Here is an 11,553-nt window from a genome sequence, read left to right on the forward strand (position 1 = left end):
CTCCCTCGCTCCCTCCCTCCGCCCGCCCGGCCCCGCCCCTCGCAGCCCCTCCGCCGGCTCGGCGCACACAATGGGCGTGCGGCAGCAGGGAGGCAAGCCCCTCTCGGCTCTAGGGGGCCGCAGGTGGGCTTCTGACTGGCCGTGGGGTGCAGGCGGCCCGCTGGGGCGGGAAGGGAGAAACTAGGCGTGGAACTTGGGGGAGGGGTGGGGGGGCGGTCTACCAGTGGATGCCGAGCGCTGATGGGGATTGGCATGGCTGGCACCGCCCCCCTTTTGTCCCAAACCTCTCTTCCTGCGGGTCCCCCCAACCCACTCCTGTTTGGGCCACCGGAACTTCCCGGTCCCGGTGATCCTGGGACCTGGCTTTAACTCGTTTCTCCCCAGTGTGGGGCCCAGGCTGCCTCAAACCAAACAGAAAAGCCTCTCCCCTCCAACATGGTTCTGGGGCTGCCGGTGGGAGGCTGAGGCTGAGATGGGGAGGGTGTCCAATAGCGACAGCAAAATAAATCCCAGGGGTCCAGGAGTTCTGCCCTAATCAGTCACTAGGATACACCGCCCCCCCAATCCCTGCTCTTCCAAAAGGCCAGGAATGGGGCTGGGTGAGGTCCCTGCTCTTGGATGAAAAAAGAGGAAGAAATATGGAGCTGAGAGAGGAGAAGCTGGTAAAATCAGATCTCATGACCTTTGACCTAGAATTGCGCCACCTTTACCCCTGATTTAGGGAGAAACATCCAAGATCTGGACTCCACCCACCATGACTGGTGGAGAGAAGAGGAATAGGAGATTCTGGGCAATAGACCCTGGTGCCAATTTGGCTCACCTGTTTCTGGTTGTATAGCCCTGGACAAATCACCTCTCTGAGCATCAGTTTCTTCCTCTCCTATAAAATGGGTTTGCTGGTACTGTGGAGTCTGTGTCACCTGGTATTATTGGGAGGATGAGGGAGAATTAAATGAATTGCTGGGGTGTTTGGAGAAGCTGTAAGTTTCAATGAAGGGGTCAGTCATGACAGGAGGACCCATTCCCTTCCTACTCCACCCCTTCTCCTGCTCCACAGAAAGGAGAGATGGAGAAGACCCTCTCCAGGTCAAGTGACCTTAAAATAAGGCCACCACCTTGCTGTGTTCTGCAGGAGAGGAGACTATGGGACTACTCCTCCTCACCCAACTCTAATAGCAAGTGAATGTTCAGTCTGTCATTCCTCTGATCACAACACCTTGGGGAAGGCGGAGCAGTGAGTGAAGATGAAGCCCATTAGAAACGTTCCAGGAGAGCTCCAACCCTGAGCAGGGTTTCCACCTGCCCTTTGGAGACAAGAAAGGCTGGCATAACCGCAAAAGTATGGGCTTTGCAATCAGAAATATCTGTGTTCTCAATCTGTTACCTTAGCTGTAAAATGAGGGCAACACTAATTGTGTTGTTGTGAGGAAGTAGCATAAATGTTGCTTCCCTTTCTCTCTTTTCTACTTTCTCAGCCAGGAAAGTTGAGATGAAACGGATAGGGTGATCAGCAGGAACCAATCATGAGTTGGAGCCTCAATTCAGATGTAGACTTCTTAAACCCCAGAATGTTCTTCTTGGATTTTTACATTGGGTGTTCCAGATCAGAAGAAAAGAACTGCCTTTTTTTTTTTTTTTAAGACGAAGTCTCACTCTGTTGCCCAGGCTGGAGTGCAGTGGCGCAATCTCGGCTCACTGCAACCTCCGCCTCCTGGGTTCAAGGGATTCTCCTGCCTCAGTCTCCCCAGTAGCTGGAATTACAAGCACGCGCCGCTACGCCCGGCTAATTTTGTATTTTTAGTGGAGACAGGGTTTCGCCATGTTGGCCAGGCTGGTCTCGAACTCATGACCTCAAGTGATCCGCCCGCTTTGGCCTCCCAAAGTGCTGGGATTACAGGCATGAGCCATCGAGCCCGACCCAATTTTTTTTTTTTTTTTTTTTTTTACTTTCTGCAATCATTCATCCATTCAGCCAGTGCAGTATTTCTCAGGTGTGTTCGATCGCGGATCCATGCCTGCCGCAGTACAGTTGTGAGCCAAATGAGACTGAGACTAGTTCTCGCCCTCCAAGAGCTTGCTGTCTTAATGCCTTCCTTTGCTAATTGCAAAAGTTACCTCACGTAATTTCCACAACTGATGACAGAAATATTGGGATTTGGTCCACTTTACAGAGGAGGAAATTGAGGCACCAAGAACTTAAAGACCCGCAGTGGCGTAAAAACACTAACATCTTTTAGTGATCTATTCTGGACTCCAGGGGTTTTCAATCTACTACGAGAGTGAATAAGAGTTCGCCTTTGTCCGATATCTGTTGTCATTCTCTCTCGCTTCTTTAACTGATTTTTTCTCAGCTAATAAAACATCTACCCACAACCCCCCGAACGCCCGCAACCACCAGGCCACTCTAGCAAAACCTCTCTCACTCCGCCTGCGCAATCCAGCTGACTTCCGGTTACAAATAACCACGTGATTGGGTACCTTTGCTGCGCATGTCTAGTAGGAAGTCGGACTATACCACTTTCCCTACGGAAGGGGTACATTTTCTATGTTTTTAAGTTTAAAATCGATTTCTGATATTAGACTTTTATCATTTCAGGCCTATACGGAGGCTATGAGTGAGTTTAGTGTGGCAGAAGATGAAAGAACCGGACGGGAATACGGACGAAATTGGAGCAGGGTTTGGGCTCTCCCCCTCGCAGATAATGGGAGGAGCCTGGCCCGAGCGAGCTCTTTCCTTTCGCTGCTGCGGCCGCAGCCATGAGGTGAGGGCGAGCTGGTCTCCATCAGGCGCTGGCGCGTTTCGGCAAGGGACTGTCGGGCTTGGGACCGCAGCCGGGGTTGGGGGGGATGAAATGGAGGCCCTAAAGCGGCCGGTCCCGGGGTTTGGGGTAGGCCGGAGCACTCTCGTCCCGGGCCTCCGGGGTGGGGGGGGCGGGGAGCGTCGCAGCAGCTGAGACCAGGAAAGTCTGCCCCGGCTGGCGCAGCACTGCACACGTGTCCGGTCGACCCACGCGAGCAGAGCAAAGGGAGCGAACGAGACCAAACCGTGGGCCCTTTCTTGCTTGGCACACCCGGAGCGGAGCCGATCTCTGCTTTCACGTGATGTAGGGCAAGCCTAGGGTAGGCCCCAGGCCTCCAACTGCCGAGAATGGTGATCTCTAACTCTTGACTCCATCCACTCCTTTTTCCAGTCATAAAGGAAATCTCTGCGAATAGCTGAACGAGGCTTGTTACTGTGATAAAACGGGGAAATAAGCCCAGAAAACAGAGTAACATGCCTGCATTCCTGGACTAGAAATCAGGTCTACTCACCTCGAATATTCTTCAAACGCTGAGTAACAGAAATGGCATAAGCCCCCTATTCAATCCAATAAGTCCTTGGCTTGACTTTCCAGAGGAGAAATGTGAACATGAGGCTCCGAGAGGTGAAGGCATAGCGTGGGTTTTGAAGTCTTAAACCCAAGGGGGCCAGCTGCACAGCCCAGAGCCTTAAAGATGATTTAGGGAAGAGTCTTATTTCGCGGCTGTGGTGTGGGTCGCAAAGGGCAGGTCTTGATGGGGACATTCATTCTTGCCCAGGATTGGCTTTCAGAGTCTAATCATATTTTCTGTGTGTCTAGTATGCTCAGGCTTCAGAAGAGGCTTGCCTCTAGTGTCCTCCGCTGTGGCAAGAAGAAGGTCTGGTTAGACCCCAATGAGACCAATGAAATCGCCAATGCCAACTCCCGTGAGTACCTGGGATCTGTCTCTTCACCCTACTTCCTTCTTATCTCCTGCGTCAGATTAACGGTAACACAATTGTGTTGACTTTTTTTTTGAGACAGTCTTGCTCTGTTGCCCAGGCTGGAGTGTAGTGGTGCCATCTCATCATTGCAACCCCTGCTCCCAGGCTCAAGTGATTCTCCCAACTCAGCCTCCTGAGTAGCTGGGATTAGAGGTGTGCACCACCACGCCCAGCTAATTTACTCTTTATATTTTATTTTATTTTTTTTGAGACAGAGTCTCACTTTGTCACCCAGACTGGAGTGCAGTGGTAGGATCTGAGCTCACTGCAACCTCTGCCTCCCAGGTTCAAGCGATTCTCCTTCCTCAGCCTCCCAAGTAGCTGGGACTAAGGCACGTGTCACCACACCCAGCTAATTTTTGTATCTTTAGTAGAGATGGGGTTTCATCATGTTGGTCAGGCTGGTCTCAAACTCCTGACTTCAGGTCATCCACCCACCTCAGCCTCCCAGAGTGCTGGGATTATCGACATGAGCCACAACACCTAGCCTGTGTTGACTCGTTACAAACCTAGGAAAGTTCATTCAGAGTATCTATAAAATGGAGGAGTCGTTGTATCAGGCTTATTCTTTTGAGTGTGCTCTCATATATTTAAAAGGTAGAAATGGTCAGGCATGGTGACAGCATCTGTAATCCCAGCTACTTGGTAAGCTGAGGCAGGAGGATCATGAGCCCAGAAATTCAAGACCGGCTTGGGCAACATAGGGAGACTGTCTCAAAGACAAAGGGTATCTCTCACAACTTCTGTTTGTGAAGGAAAAAGAAAAGATAGAGGTTTTTTGGGTTTTCGAAGGCAAGAAATAGACAAGTTCCAGTGTTTCCATCCTTTTTGAGACCATGGGGCCAAGAATGTGAGCAGTGTCTCTGGCCTGGCCTATTTGGACTCTGGGATGTGCTTGGGCCCCAGTTGACTGACGAGGTGCATTATGCTTTCCCAGGTCAGCAGATCCGGAAGCTCATCAAAGATGGGCTGATCATCCGCAAGCCTGTGACGGTCCATTCCCGGGCTCGATGCCGGAAAAACACCTTGGCCCGCCGGAAGGGCAGGCACATGGGCATAGGTAAGTGTGGTCATCTTCTCCTTAAGAAATGATAGGTGCTGGCGTCTATGCTGAAATATATTCAGGATCTAAGCACTCTGTCTCATCTTGAGCCCATTTCTTACTCCTTGATATTTGATGTGTTTTCTGCCTGTGTCAGAAAGTTGGTGCTGGTATTGGAATTGAGAGTATCCCTGGTAGGAGGTCACATTTGCTAAGTCCCTACCTACACTATGCCAAGGATTCTGTACTTTCTAGTTTCAGAATGATCGAAGGAAGCTCCTTACAACGTGCTGTGTTACCTTGGTGCACTGCCTGTTACACCCACATTCTGCATGAAGTGAATGGGGAATTATTGCTGTATTTGTGCTTCCTTTAAAATTGAGTAAACGAAAGAACTTATGTAGTTGGGATCATCATCTGGAAAATGGAAGTAATGCTACTTAAAATGAGGTGGTGAGGATTAAATGAGTTAAGGACCCTGACTTGAAACTATATTCACTTGGTGTACTATACACAGTGGGCCTGGGTAGTGGCCCATTCCTAACTCGTCATCTCCACAGGTAAGCGGAAGGGTACAGCCAATGCCCGAATGCCAGAGAAGGTCACATGGATGAGGAGAATGAGGATTTTGCGCCGGCTGCTCAGAAGATACCGTGAATCTAAGAAGATTGATCGCCACATGTAAGCACACCCTCTTGGGCCCAGTACCCATTTGCTGCTTTGATGGCTAGTTCATTTCCCAGGGATCTCTTTTTTTTTCTCGAGGTAGAGTCTTGCTCTGTCAACCAGGCTGGAGTGCAGTGGCGCGATGTCAGCTCACTGCAACCTCCGCCTCCCAGGTTCAAGTTATTCTCCTGCCTCAGCCTCCTGAGTAGCTGGGACTACAGGCATGTGCCACCATACCTGGCTAAATTTTTGCATTTTTAGTAGAGACGGGGTTTCCACTGTATTAGCCAGGATGGTCTCGATCTCCTGGCCTTGTGATCCGCCCGCCTCAGCCTCCCAAAGTGCTGGGATTATAGGCGTGAGCCATTACGCCCGGCCCGCAGAAATCTGTCTTACTGGCCTTGGGTAGGGAGCTTTTTTTCGGAGACAGAGTCTCGCTCTGTCACCCAGGATGGAATGCAGTGGCACGATCTTGGTTCGCTGCAACCTCTGCTTTCGAGGTTCAAGCACTTCGCCTGCCTCACCCTCTCGAGTACCTGGGATTACAGGCATGCACTACCACGCCTGGCTAATTTTTGTATTTTTAGTAGAGATGGGGTTTCACCATTGGCCAGACTGGTCTCAAACTCCTGACCTTAAGTGATCTGCCCGCCTCAGCCTCTCAAAGTGCTCAGATTACAGGCCTGAGCCACCACACCCAGCCATGGGTAGGGAGCCTTTCTAAGAAAGTTTTTCTATTCTGGTCTTTCTTTTTTCCCCCATATGTCATCAGGATAGCCCAACAGTTTATTTGCCAGGCAAGTTTTATCTAGGAACTGCACAAAAAAAGTCATGGTTTAGGAAGTAATTCATGCAGCAATAGGAGAAAAGAAAGGAAGCTACAAGCTTAGTGACCTTGGGTGGAGGAACAGCTCACAAGGCAGCCTCTGATCCATCACCAACCAGCATCTCTTCACTCCGTGTACCCTGCAGGTATCACAGCCTGTACCTGAAGGTGAAGGGGAATGTGTTCAAAAACAAGCGGATTCTCATGGAACACATCCACAAGCTGAAGGCAGACAAGGCCCGCAAGAAGCTCCTGGCGTAAGTTTCTTTTCAGTCTTAGGGGAACGTTCTTTGACCTTTGAGAGTTGTTCTTAGATACTTAAAATGTGCCAATGCCTAAGTCTTGACTTGCACGTAGTCTGTCATAGAAATACAGCTGTTCCCTTAGAGGCACCCACTCCTCTGTCCTGTACACACCCACTCCTCCTGTCTCGTAGGGAGTAGAGGTTAGTTGGAGCAGGAGCCCTTGGTGGGCCCAGCAACTCATTCCTGAAGCTGACTAGGTTCAAAGGGAGAGGTCTGGGGATGTGCTTCTGTCTCCCCAGCATCTCATCTCTTCCCAAACTGACCCATCTTTTCTCTTCCCTGACCAGTGACCAGGCTGAGGCCCGCAGGTCTAAGACCAAGGAAGCACGCAAGCGCCGTGAAGAGCGCCTCCAGGCCAAGAAGGAGGAGATCATCAAGACTTTATCCAAGGAGGAAGAGACCAAGAAATAAAACCTCCCCCTTTGTCTGTACATACTGGCCTCTGTGATGACATAGATCAGCCATTAAAATGAAACAAGCCTTAATCTGCCTTCCTCTCTGCTTCTTGCAAGGTTTACGTTACTGAGTGAGGTTTTTTGTTTTGTTTTGTTTTTTTTTTTTGAGATGAGTCTCGCCCTGTCGCCCAGGCTTGAGTCCAATGGTGCAGACTTGGCTCACCGCAAACTCCACCTCCAGGTTCAAGCAGTTCTCTTGCCTCAGCCTCCTGAGTAGCTGGGATTACAGGTGCGTGCCACCACGCCTGGCTAATTTTTCTATTTTTAGTAGAGACTGGGTTTCACTGTTGGCCAGGTTGATCTCGAACTCCTCCTGACCACAAGTGATCCACCTGCCTCGGCCTCCCAAAATGCTGGGATTGCAGGCGTGAGCCACTACACTTGGCCTGCTCACCGAGTCTTTTACCTTGTTTTAGTGGGATGTAGGGAGAAAAGGAATGGCTTCTATGCAAGCCTCCAAAATACTGTGCCTCAGAACTGCCCTTCGAAGCACGAGTGACACCTAAGAAGTAGTCTCAGAATGTTGGTTGGGACCAGTAGTTGTGACATCAGTTAAGGAATCAGTCCTTACAAAAGCCATAGGAAATACTTAAAGTGTTTATAATTCTCAGCTGACAAAGTGGGGGTTACAAATGGGACCTGAGCTTGGACTACTGGTTACTACCTAAGCTGTCACTAAACAGCTTTATTGAGATATGGTTGAAACTTTGAGACAGAATCACCCTGTCACCCAGGCTGGAGTGCAGTCAGCAACCCCTGCCTCCTGGGTTCAAGCACCTCTCCCTGCCTCAGCCTCCTGAGGAGTTAGGATGACAGGCACCCACCACCACGCCTGGCTAATTTTTGTATTTTTTAGTAGAGACAGGGTTTCATCATGTTGGTCAGGCTGGTCTTGAACGCCTGACCTCAGATAATCCACCCGCCTCTGTGCCCGGCCCCCCAGCTCTTTTCTGAGGAACTCTTCTGTTGGAGTGACGAGCTGGCATGTCTTTCAGAGCATGTAATGGGCTGATGGGAAAGGGCAAGACCTGAGTGGGAATGGCAGGTTGGCTATGGTGTCAGGGCCAGCAGACCCCTCCTAGCTCTGCCTCGGCGTCCTTATCCCGTTCCGGGCAGGATGGGCAGGTGGGTAGCAGAAGGCAGGGAAGCCCACACTTAGAAATGTCCCAAGGAGGCCGGGCACAGTGGCTCACGCCTGTAATCGCAGCACTTTGGGAGGCCGAGGTGGGCAGATCATCTGAGGTCGGGAGTTCGAGACCAGCCTGACCAACATGAAGAAAACCCATCTTTACTAAAAATACAAAATAAGCTAGACATGGTGGCACATGCCTGTAATGCCAGCCACTTGGGAGGCTGAGGCAGGAGAATCGCTTGAACCGGGAGAGAGAGGTTGCAGTGAGCCGAGAGCCATTGCCCTCCAGCCTGGGCAATAAGAGTGAAACTCCATCTCAAAAAAAAGAAAAAGAAAATGTCCCGAGGACCCCCCATCATATGCATCACAGCCTGGGATGAGAGGACACTGGCTTCTGGATCCCCCTGGCCACTGGAGCGGCCGGCATGTTTCACCCATTAGCTCTTGCCGTTTGAAGTGGGGAAGCTGAGGCCTAGAAAGGGAAGGGTCTTGGCCAAGCTTCCAGCTTGGTGTGTGGGGCACCTGCTTCCCAGGCCTGGCCCAGAGGAGGAGGGGTAGTGGAGACTGCCCACCCCCAACCCCTCCATGCAGTAGAGAGATGACAGGAAGGAGAAGCTGGGTGTGGTGGCTCACACCTGTAATCCCAGCACTTTTGGAGGCCGAGCGGGAGAACTGCTTGAGTCCAGGAGTTTGAGACTAGCCTGGGCAACATGGCAAAAACCCATCTCTACAGAAAATGCAAAAATTAGCCGGGCATGGTGGTGCACCCCTGTAGTCCCAGCTGCTCAGGAGGCTGAGGTGGGAGGATCACCTGAACCTGAAAGGTGGAAGCTGCAGTGAGCCAAGATTGCACCACTGCACTCCAGCCTTGGTGACAGAGCTAGACCCTTCCCCCCAACCCCCAACCCCCCCCAAAAAAAAAAAATGACAGGAAGGAGAATGAGGTAACCCAATATGAGACCTTCCAGGGATTCCAGAGCCTGCAGCGCAGAAGCTGGTTTCCACCCTGGACCAGAAGATGGTGCTACTCGCTCACAGGTCGATGCAGGTGTCAGCTGCTGCCTCACTGGAGTTTTTTTTGGTTCTGTTTTTGTCTGTTCTTGGGGGCGGGAGAAAGAGATGGGTTGGGAAATTGTAGGAACCCACCTCTTGGAAGGCCTTGAGTTTCCCCACTTCTTTCCGAACCTCACCCCAGGCCTGAAGTTGGCCTCTTTCCACTGTGGGCCTCCAACCCCTTCCCAGGCCAGTGCCTAGGAGGGATCCACTCCCACAGGAGCCCCAAGCAGAAAGAACCCCGAAAGTAACTGCTGGATCTTTTCCAGGTCCTGTAGCCTTGGGAAAATCTGATTAAAAGATATGTCCTCTTGTTTCCTTACTTATGAAAAAAGAAAAAAGAAAAGATGTGTCCTGCCAGGCACATTGGCGTGAGCCTGTAGTCCCAGTTATTCTGGAGGCTGACTGGGAAGGGTTACGTGATCCCAGGAGTTTGGGGCTGCAGTGAGCTATGACAGTGCCCGTGAATAGACACTGCACGGCAGCCTGGGCAACATAATAAGTCCCTGTCTCTAAAACAAAAATATCAAAAATAATTTGTAGGCTGGGCGCGGTGGCTCACGCTCGTAATCCCAGCACTTTGGGAGGCCGAGGCGGGTGTATAATTTGAGGTCAAGAGTTCGAGACCAGCCTGGCCAACATGGTGAACCCCTGGCTCTACTAAAAACACAAAAATTAGCCAGGTGTGGTGGCACGCGCCTGTAATTTCAGGTATTCGGGAGGCTGAGGCAGGAGAATCACTTGAACCCAGGAGGCAAAGGTTGCAGTGAGCCGAGACTGAGCCACTGCACTCCAGCCTGGGTGATAGAGCGAGACTCCATCTCAGGAAAAAAAAAAAAAAATTGTAAAAAAAAATGTTTTTTCTTTCAAGAGCATACAAGTGTCCCTATCATATAATTCCACACCCTTTCAAGGAGCTCGTGACCCACACCCTTACCACGTAAAGAATCCCTGAGCAAACCCAATGCTTGATTTTCTAGAGGAGGAAACAGAGACCCAGAGGAGCCAGTGACTCTTCTGCTGTGCTCAGCAGTGCGGCAAACAGGCTGGGGGGTGGGAGGTTAGGCTGGCTACCGGCTGGTGGCAGACACAAGTGGGGTGTGCAGAACCTCAGTGCTGCACGAATACTGGCGCCTGACTCTGATTCCCGGGGCTGCAGTCTCCCGCCGTGGGAGGGGTGGGAGGGTGTGATTCAGATTGGGGTGCAGCAGAGGCACTGAGCACAGCTGCTACTGCAGGGCTGTGAGCTGGAGAAGAGGGTACAGAGGGGCCTGGCCTCCTTCCAGTACTGCCTCTGAGGCTACGGCAGGGCTAACCTAGGCTGGCTTCCTGCAAAGCACAGGGAGGCTGAGGCTGCCTTCCTTGCACTCCTCAGCAGGTGCCCCCACCTGCCCAGGCATTGGGTGGACAGGGGGTAAGAATGAGGGTGAAGAAGGTTGAAGGGGCCAAAGGAAGCAGTGCTGGCAAAATGAGTGGGGTTGCACTGAGGGGCTCATTCTCTCTTCCCCCCACCTCCAGCATCCATCTCTCCAGACTCTCTCTTCTTTCTGCATCTCCCTGAAGTCCAGGGAACCTTCATCCTACACAGTACAAGCCAGGTGAAGCTCAGCTTGTGTGTCGGGGGGCATGAAGGGCACATGTGGGTCAGAGACAACAGAGCCAAATGGTGGGATGGGATCACCAGTAGCTTCCTAGGCATCCTTTGCCCCAGGTCAGTAGTGTTGCTGGTCCATCCACCCCCAGAGTGGGCACAGAGGAGGGCAAAGGCTACAGTGGGGCACCAGCTGTTCCCAGGCTCTAGGATGTGAGCATGCTGCATGGGGTTCAGCCACCCGAAAAAGCTGCTGTGCTCAGCAGTGTGGCAAATAGGCTGGAGGGGGATGGGCGTCCAGGCCAGCTGCCGGCTGGTGGCAGACACACAGCTGGGTGTGCATAAGGCGTGGCTGCAAGGCTCTCAGGCTCTTGATCCCTGGAGCCTCTGGCCCAGCGTCTCAGGGTGTCTCTGTCTCCATTTTGTTGGTTTAAGGCATTGAGGAAGCCAGGGCAGGGGAGGGAAAGAGCTGAACGGAGAAGAAAAGCCACGGTTTCCAAGACTGGCTTGATCACTCATTTGCTGTGTGACCCTGGACAAGTCATTAGCCCACTCCAGGCCTCAGTTTCCCCATGTATAAAGAGGGCAGGGTTGAGCTGGATAATCTGTGTGACCTTGGATAAGCCACCTAACCTGGCTGCGCCTCAGTTCTTCCCTGTGAGAGGAGGACACCCCCACTCGCCTCACGGGATCCTGGAG

The 11,553-nt window shown here is 51.7% G+C and overlaps 1 protein-coding gene across 5 annotated transcripts; it reads left to right on the plus strand.

The window, feature by feature from the left end:
- Positions 1-55: 55 nt before the first annotated feature.
- Positions 56-7,108, plus strand: RPL19 (ribosomal protein L19). Of its 5 annotated transcripts, none has more exons than XM_054546210.1 (7): positions 56-123; positions 2,597-2,762; positions 3,621-3,727; positions 4,722-4,844; positions 5,387-5,507; positions 6,465-6,575; positions 6,911-7,108. In XM_054546210.1, exons 2-7 carry the CDS (start codon positions 2,758-2,760, stop codon positions 7,032-7,034), a joined length of 591 nt encoding a protein of 196 aa, XP_054402185.1. In that variant the 5' UTR covers positions 56-123; positions 2,597-2,757; the 3' UTR covers positions 7,035-7,108. The 5 variants fall into 5 exon arrangements, with proteins under 5 accessions (XP_054402185.1, XP_054402184.1, NP_001125553.1 ...); XM_054546209.1 differs by lacking the exon at positions 56-123 and adding an exon at positions 1,138-1,339; NM_001132081.1 differs by lacking the exon at positions 56-123 and having other exon boundaries at positions 2,734-2,762.
- The last annotated feature ends 4,445 nt before the right edge of the window (positions 7,109-11,553 follow it).

This window comes from Pongo abelii, chromosome 19 (assembly GCF_028885655.2).
Source record: "Pongo abelii isolate AG06213 chromosome 19, NHGRI_mPonAbe1-v2.0_pri, whole genome shotgun sequence".
In the NCBI taxonomy this organism is placed as follows: domain Eukaryota; kingdom Metazoa; phylum Chordata; class Mammalia; order Primates; family Hominidae; genus Pongo; species Pongo abelii.

Bases quoted from the DNA above. Each gene is read 5' to 3' on its own strand.
- RPL19 (XM_054546210.1), top strand. The intron at 4,845-5,386 runs GTAAGTGTGGTC...TCATCTCCACAG, and splicing joins GGGCAGGCACATGGGCATAG to GTAAGCGGAAGGGTACAGCC. The intron at 5,508-6,464 runs GTAAGCACACCC...TGTACCCTGCAG, and splicing joins AAGAAGATTGATCGCCACAT to GTATCACAGCCTGTACCTGA.